Source organism: Drosophila bipectinata, chromosome 3L, assembly GCF_030179905.1.
Source record: "Drosophila bipectinata strain 14024-0381.07 chromosome 3L, DbipHiC1v2, whole genome shotgun sequence".
Lineage (NCBI taxonomy): Eukaryota > Metazoa > Arthropoda > Insecta > Diptera > Drosophilidae > Drosophila > Drosophila bipectinata.
In genome coordinates this window covers 17,562,855-17,575,797 of record NC_091738.1, presented here as the reverse complement: position 1 = coordinate 17,575,797, position 12,943 = coordinate 17,562,855, and the positions used below count along the sequence as shown (strand labels likewise).

The 12,943-nt window shown below is 38.8% G+C and overlaps 1 protein-coding gene across 1 annotated transcript; it reads right to left on the bottom strand.

Annotated features, from left to right (window-relative positions):
• Positions 1 to 4,852: 4,852 nt before the first annotated feature.
• LOC108120373 (uncharacterized protein CG13380-like) lies at positions 4,853 to 5,698 on the bottom strand. Its single transcript, XM_017233994.3, has 3 exons — positions 5,540 to 5,698; positions 5,076 to 5,479; positions 4,853 to 4,998 (listed from the first exon to the last, which is right to left on the bottom strand). Exons 1-3 carry the CDS (start codon positions 5,556 to 5,558, stop codon positions 4,912 to 4,914), a joined length of 510 nt encoding a protein of 169 aa, XP_017089483.2. The 5' UTR covers positions 5,559 to 5,698; the 3' UTR covers positions 4,853 to 4,911.
• Between the last annotated feature and the right edge of the window lie 7,245 nt (positions 5,699 to 12,943).

Genomic DNA, 12,943 nt, shown 5'->3' with positions numbered 1-12,943 from the left:
TTCTATACCATGGCCATGTGATAATGTTTTTGGCGGTTTTGAAGTTTGTTGCAAAAATGTGTGTAGCTAATTGAAGTTCGACAAGGCTTTTGCGAATTGTCCAGAGTAATTACTGCTGTGAAAAATCAGCTCATTAAAGTTTGCTTTGAAATCTGTTGCACAAGAATATTAAATCATTTTTGGCTTTAAAGCAATTTTCTGCTGATTGAATTAAGTTGGCCAAAACACAGACTGGGAAAGTGGCTGGGAAAGTTTTGGGTAGAATTTTAGCCAGAGTGTCTGAGAATGCAGACGACATTCCCCAGAAGGGTCAGTTTATCATTTTAAAACCCATTTCGACCCATCCCCCTAGACTTCCTTCCCTGTTGCGGTTGCGTTTGTTGGGTCAAAAGTTTTTGGTGGCAAGCGCAAACTTTTCTTATAAATTCTGTTAATTTTTTCCTTCCCATTTTCCCCGCTTGAATTTCCATATAAATACAAGCAATTTTCCGAAATTGATTTTCGACAAACTCAGCAAAATAATCAAGTGAGTTGGCGAACTCGCGAGCCCCAATGAATTTTTAATGAACTGTGTTTGCCCATGTATGCAAATATATGGAGCTCAATGTGCAGCTATTAGTTGGTTGTAATTTGAGAATTTCATTATCAGATTCCAGCCTTCCCACCCCTACACACTAAGTGGTAATTTCGTTTAATTTACGCACTCAGCATTGACAAAAAAACAAAAAAATTATGCAAATTAAATGACTATCGAATGATTAAAACGAGTTTTTACGTAAATTAATTAATTAGGGGACCATCGATTAGAATGGCTCATTAAATATATAATAGTATTGCCAAGTTAATTGAGGTTTTTTCGCTGATATACACTAATTCATAATAATGTAAGACAAGGCTAAAAAGTGAATATACTTGTTAATCATTATTCATCATGCAGCGCTGACATTTTTTCTTTTGTGCCAAAAAAGAATATGAAATATTTTACAAATGAAATTACTTTCACATTAAGTTCGCCCCACTCTTGCCAACGCACATTATGTCGGATCCAAATGATCAAAACGCGAAATAAATGCCGCGTATTAAAAATAATAATTACGCACAGAACATTAATTAATAGTTTGGACAGTAGCTGTGCACTTTTGTGAGGGGGCTGCGATGAAATATGATTTCGCAAATTTAGTGCGTGTTTAGCGGGTATTTCTAGAATTTTATTACGCCAATTAATAATTGAGTCATTAATTTGATGTTATTATGTTGTGTTAGTTTTTTGCCGGCCGCAGCGAGATTTTTTTTTGCACCTGAATAATATTTAATTAGCCATAAATAATTCAGAAATTTGCTGAATTTAATTACCAAGCGAAAGGCAGAGAAAATAGAGTTTATATTTCATTGCCTGAAAACCAGACGACCGTTTTAGGTTGTCAATCAAATGTGGGAATGTTTGTCTCATCGTCGGATCGCTGGCAGCCAGATGAGGATGGATTGTGGAATAGGATGGGTGGATGCGGCTGGGGAGGTGCGTGCGAATATCTGTATGTGCTATATGCCTCTGGTCTCATGTCTCATGCCCCATGCCTCATGCCTCTGCCGCCTGCTGTCAGAATGTGATTGACATGCACAAGTGAATCCCCCTCCACACTCGGTGACCGAAATACGAGTCCCGTACTCGCATTTGAGTGCGAGTATCTGGCCGAAAGTAAAACCGAACCGTTGCAAACCAAATCTGAGGCTAAAGCACCGCACCACCCATGCCACCCACTCATTTGCATTTCGAAAGCCTCAATACAGTCAGAAAATAAATTAAATAATTTTGAAATATAAAGAAATAGATTAGATTGAAAATCTACGATGCATCTAAGACTAAAGAATTTGTCCATAATTAATTTTAAAAATGATCCCTAAACTATATATATATATTTTCTTAAGTGTAGGTTATACATTTCACTTTTCCACAAGAGTTCAATGTACTTGGTGGTACTTTCCTTACATTATATGTGCCAAGTGCCTGCAGAATATTGGCATGTTTGCTGCCCCACTCCACTTGACTTCTTTGCACCACCAGAACCACCTCATCCTCTCGCCTCTCCCTCCTGCTTCCCAACCGATTGTCATTTCATACAAAAGTTTTCAATTTTTCCTTGGTTTGTTTGCCCTTGTGTCTGGGAATTGTCCGGCTGTGCTATATGGACGGATTGGTCAGCTATAGCACCGCATAAATCTAGACCGGCTTCAGTTTCAGTTACACTTTTTCGCTCATGAGTCATGCCACATAAATCACCCAATCCCAAGTTCTGCTGCAGCCCGTCAATATTTATTTTATTTCACATTTTTCGCCAGAGATGTCACAGAGAGAAGTGAAATGCGGCGGTGAAAGGGGCAAGAGTGAGAGTTTTTTGGGGGAAAGTGAGAAATTGTCTTTGTTTTAAATGGTGTCCCAGTTGACGGTTCTGGACTGATGGCTATTATTTGACTTTACCTTCTTGAGTTTTATTTTATGTGTTTTTAACTTTGATTTGAATACTTGGTATATTTTTTAAAATAAGTAAAAAAACAAAGGAAAATATTTTAATAGCATTTTTAGGGAAGTCTTTTTTAATGGATAGTGTACTGTATTTAACGCTTATAAAAATCCCTAAAAAATTGTGAAAGCTTTGGCCTAACCAAAAAGAGCAGCTTCTATATCCCATAACTAAACCCAGATGTCCGCAAGACAAACATCACCTTTAATGCGTCCCCTTTGACCTGAAAAGTTGTCTAATACTGTACCGTGACAAGATGTTGCTACTTTCCAAGTTGGGCTCTTCAGGGCGAGAAAGCTCCCCGGTTATCTGAGGGATGTCCTTTCGCAGTCGAGCTGCTCCCCCGACTGCATCTGACACATAAACTGCAAGGAAACAAAAGTGCCAAGACAAGCAAGCTGCACTTGCTCCTGCAGTGCCATAAAAAATTCATTTCCAAAAGTTGTCGTCGGAGATAGAATGCATGGTAAGAAAGTTTTCGTTTCATAATTTTCAGTTATAGTGCTTGGGAGGTGGATTTGCCTTCTGCAGCTGATTACTGCAGTATGTGAATGTTATTTTCATGCCTCATATATCATTGATAAAAGCTTTTCTCCTGTTCGCATTTTCCCAGCATACTTTTTGGGATTGCGTGTGGAAATCACTGCCCAGACCTTTGAACTCCGAACTTTCTGTCTACGCGTGTCTGTACTGGATTTTTTCATGCCACCCTCACCCTGTTGAGTACGAAAAAGTAAATAAAATAAAGCGTTAATTTCTCTTAATGGGAGGCCACCTCCGAAAATGTCTGGACGCATGTCAAATATTTTAGATAATGACTTTCTGCGGCCCCGGCCAAGTCGCAATAATTGAGCGGTTTATGGCCAGTGTTCAGTTCATTTGCCTGCTGCTGTCGACTTTTGTGCTTTTGCGGCTGTTCCAGTCGTTTCCACCAAATTATGGCCATTAAAAATATTTCGCTTTGCTTGGCTGTTTTGCCTGAATTTGTTTCTGACATTTGCCTGTGGTTTCAGCCGCAGCCCAAAAGTGACAGGATGGTTCAACGAAGTTATATATATTTATGGGTATTCCTTTTTTGACGTGAAAATTCATAAGCTATAAATTTTAGTAGCCTGCAAAATTGTCCAAATATTTAAATTAAACAATACCATATGCTGGAATTAATCTTGTTATTAAAGAAAATCGTTTTCATGTTTAAAAGATGGTTGGAAGACACATTTCCCTGGTATCCTTATTGGTCTTCCATATTCCATAGAAATGAATTACGTTTAAATGAATTTCCAATAACTACCCACTTAGATAACCAAAACATCAATTTATTTTCTTGATTTCAGCATAAATTGAAATTGCATTCGTTTGGGTTTCTGTGAATGGCAAGAACGTCAATTAAAAGACCGAATGAATGTAGATCGGTTCGTAATAAGTGGAGCAAAGTTCAAAGGCATTTAATTAGAGGCATGGCACACAGGTTGCCAGCGGTTAGTTATGTCCGCGGAGAGGTAGCAAGAGGGGGAATGCCATCGTTGTGGCAGCTTCAACCGTGCTGCATAATAAAAACGATGCTCAGCATACTGCGTTTTGTACCCCCAACCTTTGCCTCCTTCTTGGAAAAGCCGTCAGGTAGCAGATGTGTATAAATTTCATGCAATGTCGGGGAAATCCTAGAGGTCCCTGGAAATACGGGAACCAAACATGCGAAAAGGTTACACTAAAAAAATATTAATAATACAATAATAGGTTCGACGGTTTAATGAATTAGCTTTGTTGATAAAAGCTTTAATGAGAGTACATTTTAAAATAATAATATTCACTACAAATAATTTCCATTTCGAACTTTTCATTCCTTCAAGTGTATGGAGATGGCGCATATGAGGTTGCGTGAGCTCAGGACGCCCCAGGGCGCGGAGGACATTGACAAATGATGTCCTGGCCGTGGAACACACAATCTAACTCACATTCACAATCGGCTGATGGCCATATTCCGAACAATGTGCTGACTTGGGTGAATCGGTCTAGTCCAGGGGGCCCAGAGGCAGGTGCTATGGAATATTTGTGAACCCCAGTGGGTCACTGGAAGACCATCGCTCTAAGCTGGCCAAAAGTGCAATGTCCTAAAACTGACCAATGGCAGGAACAGAGGTATAACAATGCCACCGAAAGTCCTTTGTTGCAATCCAGCCAGAAAAGTTGCAGCTGCATTTTATGACCACGAAAAATTGTCGTTGCAATGTAAACTTCCTCCATCTGAAAAGTTTTTCACAAAACAGGGTGTTTTAGCTAGGTCAGTATATAGCCATAAACGATAAGTTGTTAATATTAAAAAAGAATTAGTTGTTTGTGAACAGTTTATTAGTCACATGGTTAAAGGTTATACAGATTACATTGTGATCTTTTAGGCCTCTTCTTGATCTTGCTGCTTAATCATATCAACGGGGCCCGAACAATAAGGACACATGCGGAAGTCCATCAAGAATGTTTCCTAAAATAGGTATTGTTCAATTATTAATACTCTGAATGCCAATTATATTTTTCGCAAGTCATTATAATTAAGCTTACCGTAGGGTGCCTCGGACAAGTATCGGCAATACGACCCTTGAAAAATTTAAGGCATCCGCCGCACTTGAAGCTTTTCGAAGGACGCTTGCAGATGCAGCGTTTTGGAGTCTTCAGATCCGGTGAATTCTCTTTATTCATAGTCAGAAGCTCCATCTTGGCCGATAACTCCAGACGACCCTCCAGGTACGTATTTTTCTTACGTTTTTGCCTTTCGGCCATTTCCTTCTCCATTTTCTCCTGGACTTCGCGTTCAACCTGCTTCTCCATCTCGGTCTGGGGCATAGCCAAGAAGGGATTTCGCTTATGGCCGATCACGGTAACATCGCGCGACGAGCGGGCGTTCAAGTTCCCGTAGCGCGAGTTAAGACGCGCTGCGATGTCACTTGGAGACGTTCCAGTAATATCTGCAAAAACTCATACTTACATATATACAACAAAATTTCGGTCGAAATAAAAATATTTACCAGGTTTCCTGCCTTCCATTTTTTTTTAAAGGAAAATTATTTGAAATAATTTTTTTTGGATCTCAAAGCACATCCGTTTGTCTCGAAGACTTTTATTAGAATGATTTTAGGAAGAAATGTACGAAGGCAATAGTTTTCCTAAAATGTTTTGTCGCCTACTTTTCTTTTGATAAGCTACTTTTTGTATAGTGTTGGATAGTTATTGAAGTTAACATAAAGGCTGGCAGTATCTATCGATGAATCGATAGTTTTGGACCATATTTTAAAGTTAAAATTTTTTCTAATCAAAAAAAGGATTATTTTTATAATTTTTCTTTGAGAAAAAAAATGTAATAATACTATAAATATATTTTTTTTTGCTCTGCTTAATATATAATCAAAATCAAAATCAAAATCACTTAACCGTTTTACAGAAAGCCCTATTTAGTTTTTTATTAATCACCCTGTATGTTACTGAATTCCATAGCCAACTACTGCGCTCTTCTTTTGGAATGGCGGCAGTTTAAGAACTCAAAAAAAAATATTGACAAAGTGGCCGACGACGTGACACAGCAAATTCAATTTGCAATAAAAGTGTGCAAGAATCGTTTGAGAGGAAATAATGGCAACGGAAAAAAGGAAGTAGAACTGCAAACAAGGATCAAGTGAAGTCGTGCAGCATGGAGGTGGCAATCTGTCGATAACTGGCTGCCTGCGGAAAAGTTAACCTAATCCGGAGACCAACACCGAAGTCCGGACAAGAGCATTACACATGTGGGACATGAGTTTATCTGGCGAATTTAGGACCAGACCTCCCCGCTAATTTGTCAGCGAAAAGTTTCTTTTATTTTTGGCCAAGTATCCCGTGGCAACTGAGATTCGTAATCCCTGGTGTCTGCAGCTGGCAAACTTGGCAGACTCCAACAACTCGAAAATCTCGTCGGCGAGCAGAGGGACATTTTATGCAAATGAAAAATTGCCCGGCATTTGCATTGGCAAGCAGCAGGTAAATGTCGGCGAAATGGTATCCTTGTGCTCATCCTTCACTTTGAGCTGCCATTCCAAACATAATTCGCATGCAAAATGCTTTGCTTATGACAGACTCAGCGAAAAAGAATCTGAAATAAATTTGCATTCCATTAGAGTGTTAGCATATTTAATCTCGCTTTCCCGACAGCACACAAAGAAATATATGTATGAGGGTTTCCAATTAAATAACTAAAAGATATTTTCTAAGAACTATAAGCGAAGAGTGTATAGAATTCGTTCTTTCTTACTTTAATCTGAGGAAAAACAAACGCCACTTGGAAAATTGTCATTCAGGGTTACGCAACCTGTTAGTGACCTTGGCCATGAAAAAGGTTCACCTGCAAGATGGCTGGAAGCTTGCCCTAAATATTCATGAAGCACTAGTGCAGTGCAGTCTATCATCTCAATTGCAGAGCGACAGAATCACACGAGAAACCGGCGGGGAAATGGAGAGCTGCCATTTTTCCCATTTCAATCCGCCCCTTTGCCTTTATGTCCTGCAGGCAGCTCAAATCACTTCCGTTGTGCGCACAGGAAATGAGCAGCCATATTGCCTGCCTAGACTGACAAATGCAAGGACCCCCGACTTGCTCATCCTTAACAAGCCTGCCTGCTACGGTTAGTGATGGCATCTCAGCGAGGTATAGTAGGTTTATTAATAAAATTATATTTTATTGTAAGACTCTACTTTTCTTATGAGTATTGTTTTTTTTTTAATAGATTAAAGACTTTAATTCTTATATTTATTATTCTCTCCTTGGCATCTCTAATACGCACACGTGCTGGAACTTGGCCCACAGTCGGTGTTGTCGGTGTTTTTATTGGCTTTTGTTGTCGGATGTTGGCAATTTCATTGCAACTTCCGTGAAACGTCGGCAAGTGCAGAGCGGAAGAGTTAAGTTTCTTTTAATTTTCAGCATAAGCGACAGCCTGCCGCAGGCAACAATACGTGTAGAAAAACAGGCGGAATCCGCAAAAGAAAGTAATGGAATGTGTTGGGCGAAAGCTGTATAAAAGCAAGAGATATCAGCCCAAACGCACACGCAGGAATCTGGTACTCATTTCCGTTGAATAATAAACGATGGGGCTCGTGGGGAATCGGAGTTCGATGGAGAAGTATATGCATAAGTAAAACATGTGCTTAAGAAAAGCAAAAATACCAATAAGGATGACTGTTTAATACTCTGATTTAATTGTTTATTTAGTATCATACCCGGTAATCGTACAGACTATAGTCGGATAAAGGAGAGATACATTCGGAAAACCCACAGTTGGGAATAAATTCCTAGAGTATGTAAGTATTCTGTTTATATCTAAAATAATCCGTATATCTCCTTCATCTTACTGGATATTTAAACTGTCGAATTGATTGGCTGCCGCTATTGGAATCCTTGAGAATGCATGGCAGAAACGGCTGTCATGACATGTGTTGCAGGCAAACTGTTTGCCGGTTCTTCAATCTTCGACCCCCATTATTCAACCTCCACGCTTCGCCCAGGACCGGCACGGAAATGAAAACGAAATTAAACTGAAAATTTAACGTATACACATATCAATATGTGCACGAGTGTGGATGCATATCCGCTGGGGCCGCTGCCGTCATGTTGCAAGCGCAATTAAACGAGAAGGAAGCGCACATTGCCCGCCCGCGTAAGCCTCGAGGTTAAGTGCAACCGTATTTGTTCTCTGCATATTATATTTGTATCTGGACCAGATACACAGAAGTTAATAGTCTTTTAAGTAATCTATAGAAATATTCAACTATTTTTTCAGTTAATAGTTTTTATATCCTTCAAAAACTAATAATAATTTTATTTTGAATAACTAACATGATGCTCTCAATTTGCAATTGATTTTTTTAAAGTGTAAGTACTTATTTGCTGCGGTGTCTCCACGGCTATGGCTTTGTATTGGTATCTTTGTATTTGTATCTGTATCTGCATTGGTATCTGGTACTTGGGACCGTGCATGTGCAGTTTATATTTACGAATAAACAGTTACCTCCAACGTGCTGAGTGTGGGTGTCATTTTGTGTTTGTATGGGTACACGGGTCAGGTCGCAAACGACTTGATTGTTTTTCTGCGTGTGGTTTCCCATGCCCCAGGCTCTGAGCTCCACCTCCACCACCAACTTATTTGGTTTTTTTTCCTCTTGTGCACCTGAAGGGGCAGGGGCAGGGGTCACAGAGTGGGTGTGGTTGGCCTTGGGGGCAAAGTTGAAATGAAGTTAAAAGCAACGACGGGGCATTTGCTTTCCGGAAGCTTTGTTTATTTTAATTATAGAAAAATGTTTATTTTTAAACATTTTAGAAATACCCCAAGTAATGTGCCACTTGTATGGTTTTCACAATGAAACGTATGTTTATTTTAAATTATTAAAAATGCTGATTGTATAATATATATTTTTTTTTTAATTGCGAAGAACAGATTGCTTTAATAATTAAGTCTTATGAAAAATCAGTAATCGGATTGAATCGAAAATTAACATTATGGGAAGTGAGCTTCTTTTGGCAAGCCGTAGAGGCGATGACAGTTGAAGCATATGCAGTCCTTAGGCTTTTTGGCACTCGAGATTCCGAAGGTATCCAGGTTCGGCATCTCACAGGTTAGGCATTTCGGATAGGTCGAGTCCTCAGCCACGCCTTCAAAGAAAAGGTTTCCCGTTTGGCGCAGAGTCTGGTACATATCATCAAAAGCCTCGTCAAGGCTCTTGAGATCCTTACAAGCTCCCGAAACTTGTTACCTATTTGATGGCTCGTTATGGTATTGAAGATTTTTATGATTATTCTATAATTTGAAGACATGATTAGATCATCTTCAAAGTCGATGGCGAATATTTTGAAATTACTTCAGCAGAAATCATTACTTTATGACAAGAGCTGATATTAGGAATATACATATCTACATGTACGCCTTAATTTCTCAAGTTACATCCCCTTATTTAGATGAAAAAATGTAATACAGCTTTAACAAGCTTATTCAGGATTAACCTTGTGGTTTATTTTCTATCAAAGATAGATATATTTTTTGTAGCATAACAATAACCAATTTCCTACTCTCTGGGGACAAAGAAAAAAAACGCAGTTTAGTGGTTAACCACTGTACAACATCCGTTAAAAAAAGTGTCAACTGAATTGTCCCTAAATTACTGTCAATTGTTGGCAGCGCCTTTTTTGTTTCTATTACACATTTGAATTCATTTAATTGGTTTTTGCGAGCTGCTGCAATTTCAAATCGATTTAATAAATAGCTCTTTCCTGTGTTTGCTGCAACCGCATAAATGCTGCCAACAAACAGTCGGAGAATTATATAAAGCCAATTAAGGGAATTGTGCAATGTGCACAGAAAATTTTATACATTTTTTTTTTTGTGTTTCGGTGCAATTTGCATCACAGAGGAGGTAAAGGGTTTTGGGATTTGGAGTAAATCAATGGAAATTTACGAATATATAACTATGCCATTTCCAGTACAATGGGTTCCGTGAAATTACATTTTTTCGAAGGTGGCGAATTTTTCCTGATATCCCGATACACCTTTGGATTTGCCTCGATCGAATAATCTTGGATGTGAGTGTAGGGGTATTGGAAAAATTGTTCACATTGGGACACACACTGACTGGAAAAAAAAGCAATATCTCGCTGCCAAGGCTAGAACGTTCTACATAAGCCGCTTTTCTTTTGTTATGTGAAGGCTGGCACGTCTTTTCCAAAGGACCTAAGCCAGGTCGGAAAAGGGGGAAATGGTAAAAGCTTGGGCAAAAATGGGCCATGTATGAGAGGAAGCTGTCATGGCAGCCACCACAAGTGGAAAGGTGCAGGATCCTGCAGGAAGGAAGGATAACTCAACAGACTGACTTTTCAGGTGAAACTTTTTCAAAGGAGTCACGTTGGTTTATTTTTAAACGCAATGTAAATTTCTTTGGTCCTAACTTTATTTCTAAATTAAATTCCCTGCCCCATTATGTTGGCTTATTAATTTTTTTCCCAAAAATGTTTGGTTTATTTTCCTTAAAGACTAGCAACAGACTCTAATCAAATGTAATTTCCTTTTGAGTGACACTCAATTTTGGTCTCATTCGTTTGTAATTATTTGGCCCAGAGTGTGGTTGCTTTCCTTCATTTTTGTTCTTCCCATCTTTTGAAGGGGCTTACATTGATGGACATTAGGCAATTACATGGGAAATGATGAAAAACTCGGCAAAGCAATTAAAGCGAACCAAATCGAAATGATGGGGAGCCCGGCAACAAAAAAGATGAAGACGGTTGGGTGCACTTCAGGCGATTGGAATCAATCGACTTGAATGATTCTCCTCGGGGAAAATGGCCAGGGTCTCTGATTGACAAGCGACTGATTTATTTCGAGAGTTCCTTGTTTACAAGTATTTTTTTGCTTTATTAAGTAAGAAGCTCAATAATGCCGGTAGTCGGCAAGACATTCGGTTGTTGTGGCCAGGAATTTCATCAAGTAATAAAATTAGTAACACTTTCAAATAAATTTTATTTTGGTTTAACAATCCTCAGAAGTTTCTAAGATCAATGTACTTCTTCCTTAGATACATTTATTTGCATATCCAATTAAAAACTTGTCACAACTCAAAGCCTCTTACCGCGATTTCAAAAGCCAAAGCTTTTGGGTAAATTTCAATGGATTAACGTGTGTTTGAAACCTCTTCCTTCTCCAATAAGTATCATTTAATTTTCAATTCGGTTCGCTGACATTTAACAAACACGCGCTATAAGTTCCCTGCTCTTTCATATGAGCTCATAAGCTCGACTCCCAGACCCGACCCATTCACATGTCAAATCTCGAGTGCGACCACGCCTTCTCCGAGAAATGAAACCAAATTTCTGGGCAGCCTCCTTTTAATGAATGTCTCTCGAATCCTTCGCCTGACCGCCGCCGGCTCATTGAACCGTGCCACAGATAGAGAAAGAGGTAGTGGCGAAGAAAGAAAGGGCGGCCACGAACGGCGCCTTAAGAATCCGCAAAAGCTAAAGAAACCGCCGGGGCAAACCACTCAAGTGGTTGCGGATCAGACGAGGACGCCTTTTCCTCCGCCCCGCCAAAAACCTAAGGAGTCCATTTCAATTATGTCTGAGTTTCTGTATTTATTTGGGTTAGGATGAGTATTACACTTAGCAAAATAGGTGATTAGGTAAATAACTAAGGACGAATGCACTAAGACAATATAATGAATTTTAGAAGAATGGATAATAGGGACAGTCTATCTGGGCAAGCCTGTAATCCTTGAGAAAAATTATTTAAACGATTTGTTGATCGATTCTCCTCAAATCTGTAAAATAGAATCATTAACATAATTTTATTTGACTTTTTTTTTTTAATTTGTGGAGAAGTGTCTTCAAAAATACCTGGATCCACTTTATGGCTCCTTGCGAAGACTTAGCTTTGGAAATAGTTTTAGGATTCTTAAGCGGAATAACTAAAATGATTTGTGGGTAGAATTTCCATCAATCTGCGTCAAAATCTAAAAACCAAAAATTCATAAAATTTTGTATTAAAATTTCCATAGGACTCCTTTGAAAATCCAAGGATTCTAGGGCTCCCAGGATAGGACTCCTAAATGTCGGATTCTTCTAGGACTATATATATCTATCTAGAATTAATTATCGGATTCCTGAGGGGTGGATTTGTGGGTAGACTCGCCATTGATCAGCATTAAGATCTAAGAACAAAATATTTTTTAGACATTTTATCAAAGTCTTTAAAAATCTTCAAAATTAAATGAATTCTCTTTGTGGCCCCTTGGGAGGACTAAATCTTTGCCAAATATTACCAGAATCTTAAAATTTTAATAAATTTTGTATTTTATCAACTTAAACAAAAACAATTTCCATACCTTAAAAGTTGTAAATTAAAACCCTTTAAACTGAATTTGATAAAGAACTTTTTAATAGAAAGCAAGCTGTTACCGATACCCTAATTAGGAACTTATTTAAAATCATTCAGCACACGTGCGTGTTTTTTGGCCTAGACAAATTTATCTTTCTGGTTTTTGCTTGTGAATATTTGGCCGAATTTGAGCTTCCGCCGGGTCTGCAATGTGGAAAAAAGAAAAGGACCTTTAAATGAATGGAGAACAGAATGAAAAAGGAGCTAACAGAAAGGAATTCTCTCTTCACATAAGTGGGCACATCCGTTGCACGTGCTATGAACTCGAAGCTCAGATGCCCAACACTTCAGTTTTTGGTTCCTGAGGCCTTGGGTCCGAAGCCAAAAAGGACTCGGTGTCCTAGAGCCCAGTTGCCAGCCAGGCTTGTTATCATAATCGAGTTAATGTTGCTCCCTCTGTTTGGCAGCACCCATTCAAGTGTAAACATTTTAATATTTGCAATAAAAGCAAAAATTGGTCTTCGTTGATTTTTCAACACGCGCCTT

Bases quoted from the DNA above. Each gene is read 5' to 3' on its own strand.
- LOC108120373 (XM_017233994.3), bottom strand. The intron at 4,999-5,075 runs GTAAGCTTAATT...TACCTATTTTAG, and splicing joins CTTGTCCGAGGCACCCTACG to GAAACATTCTTGATGGACTT.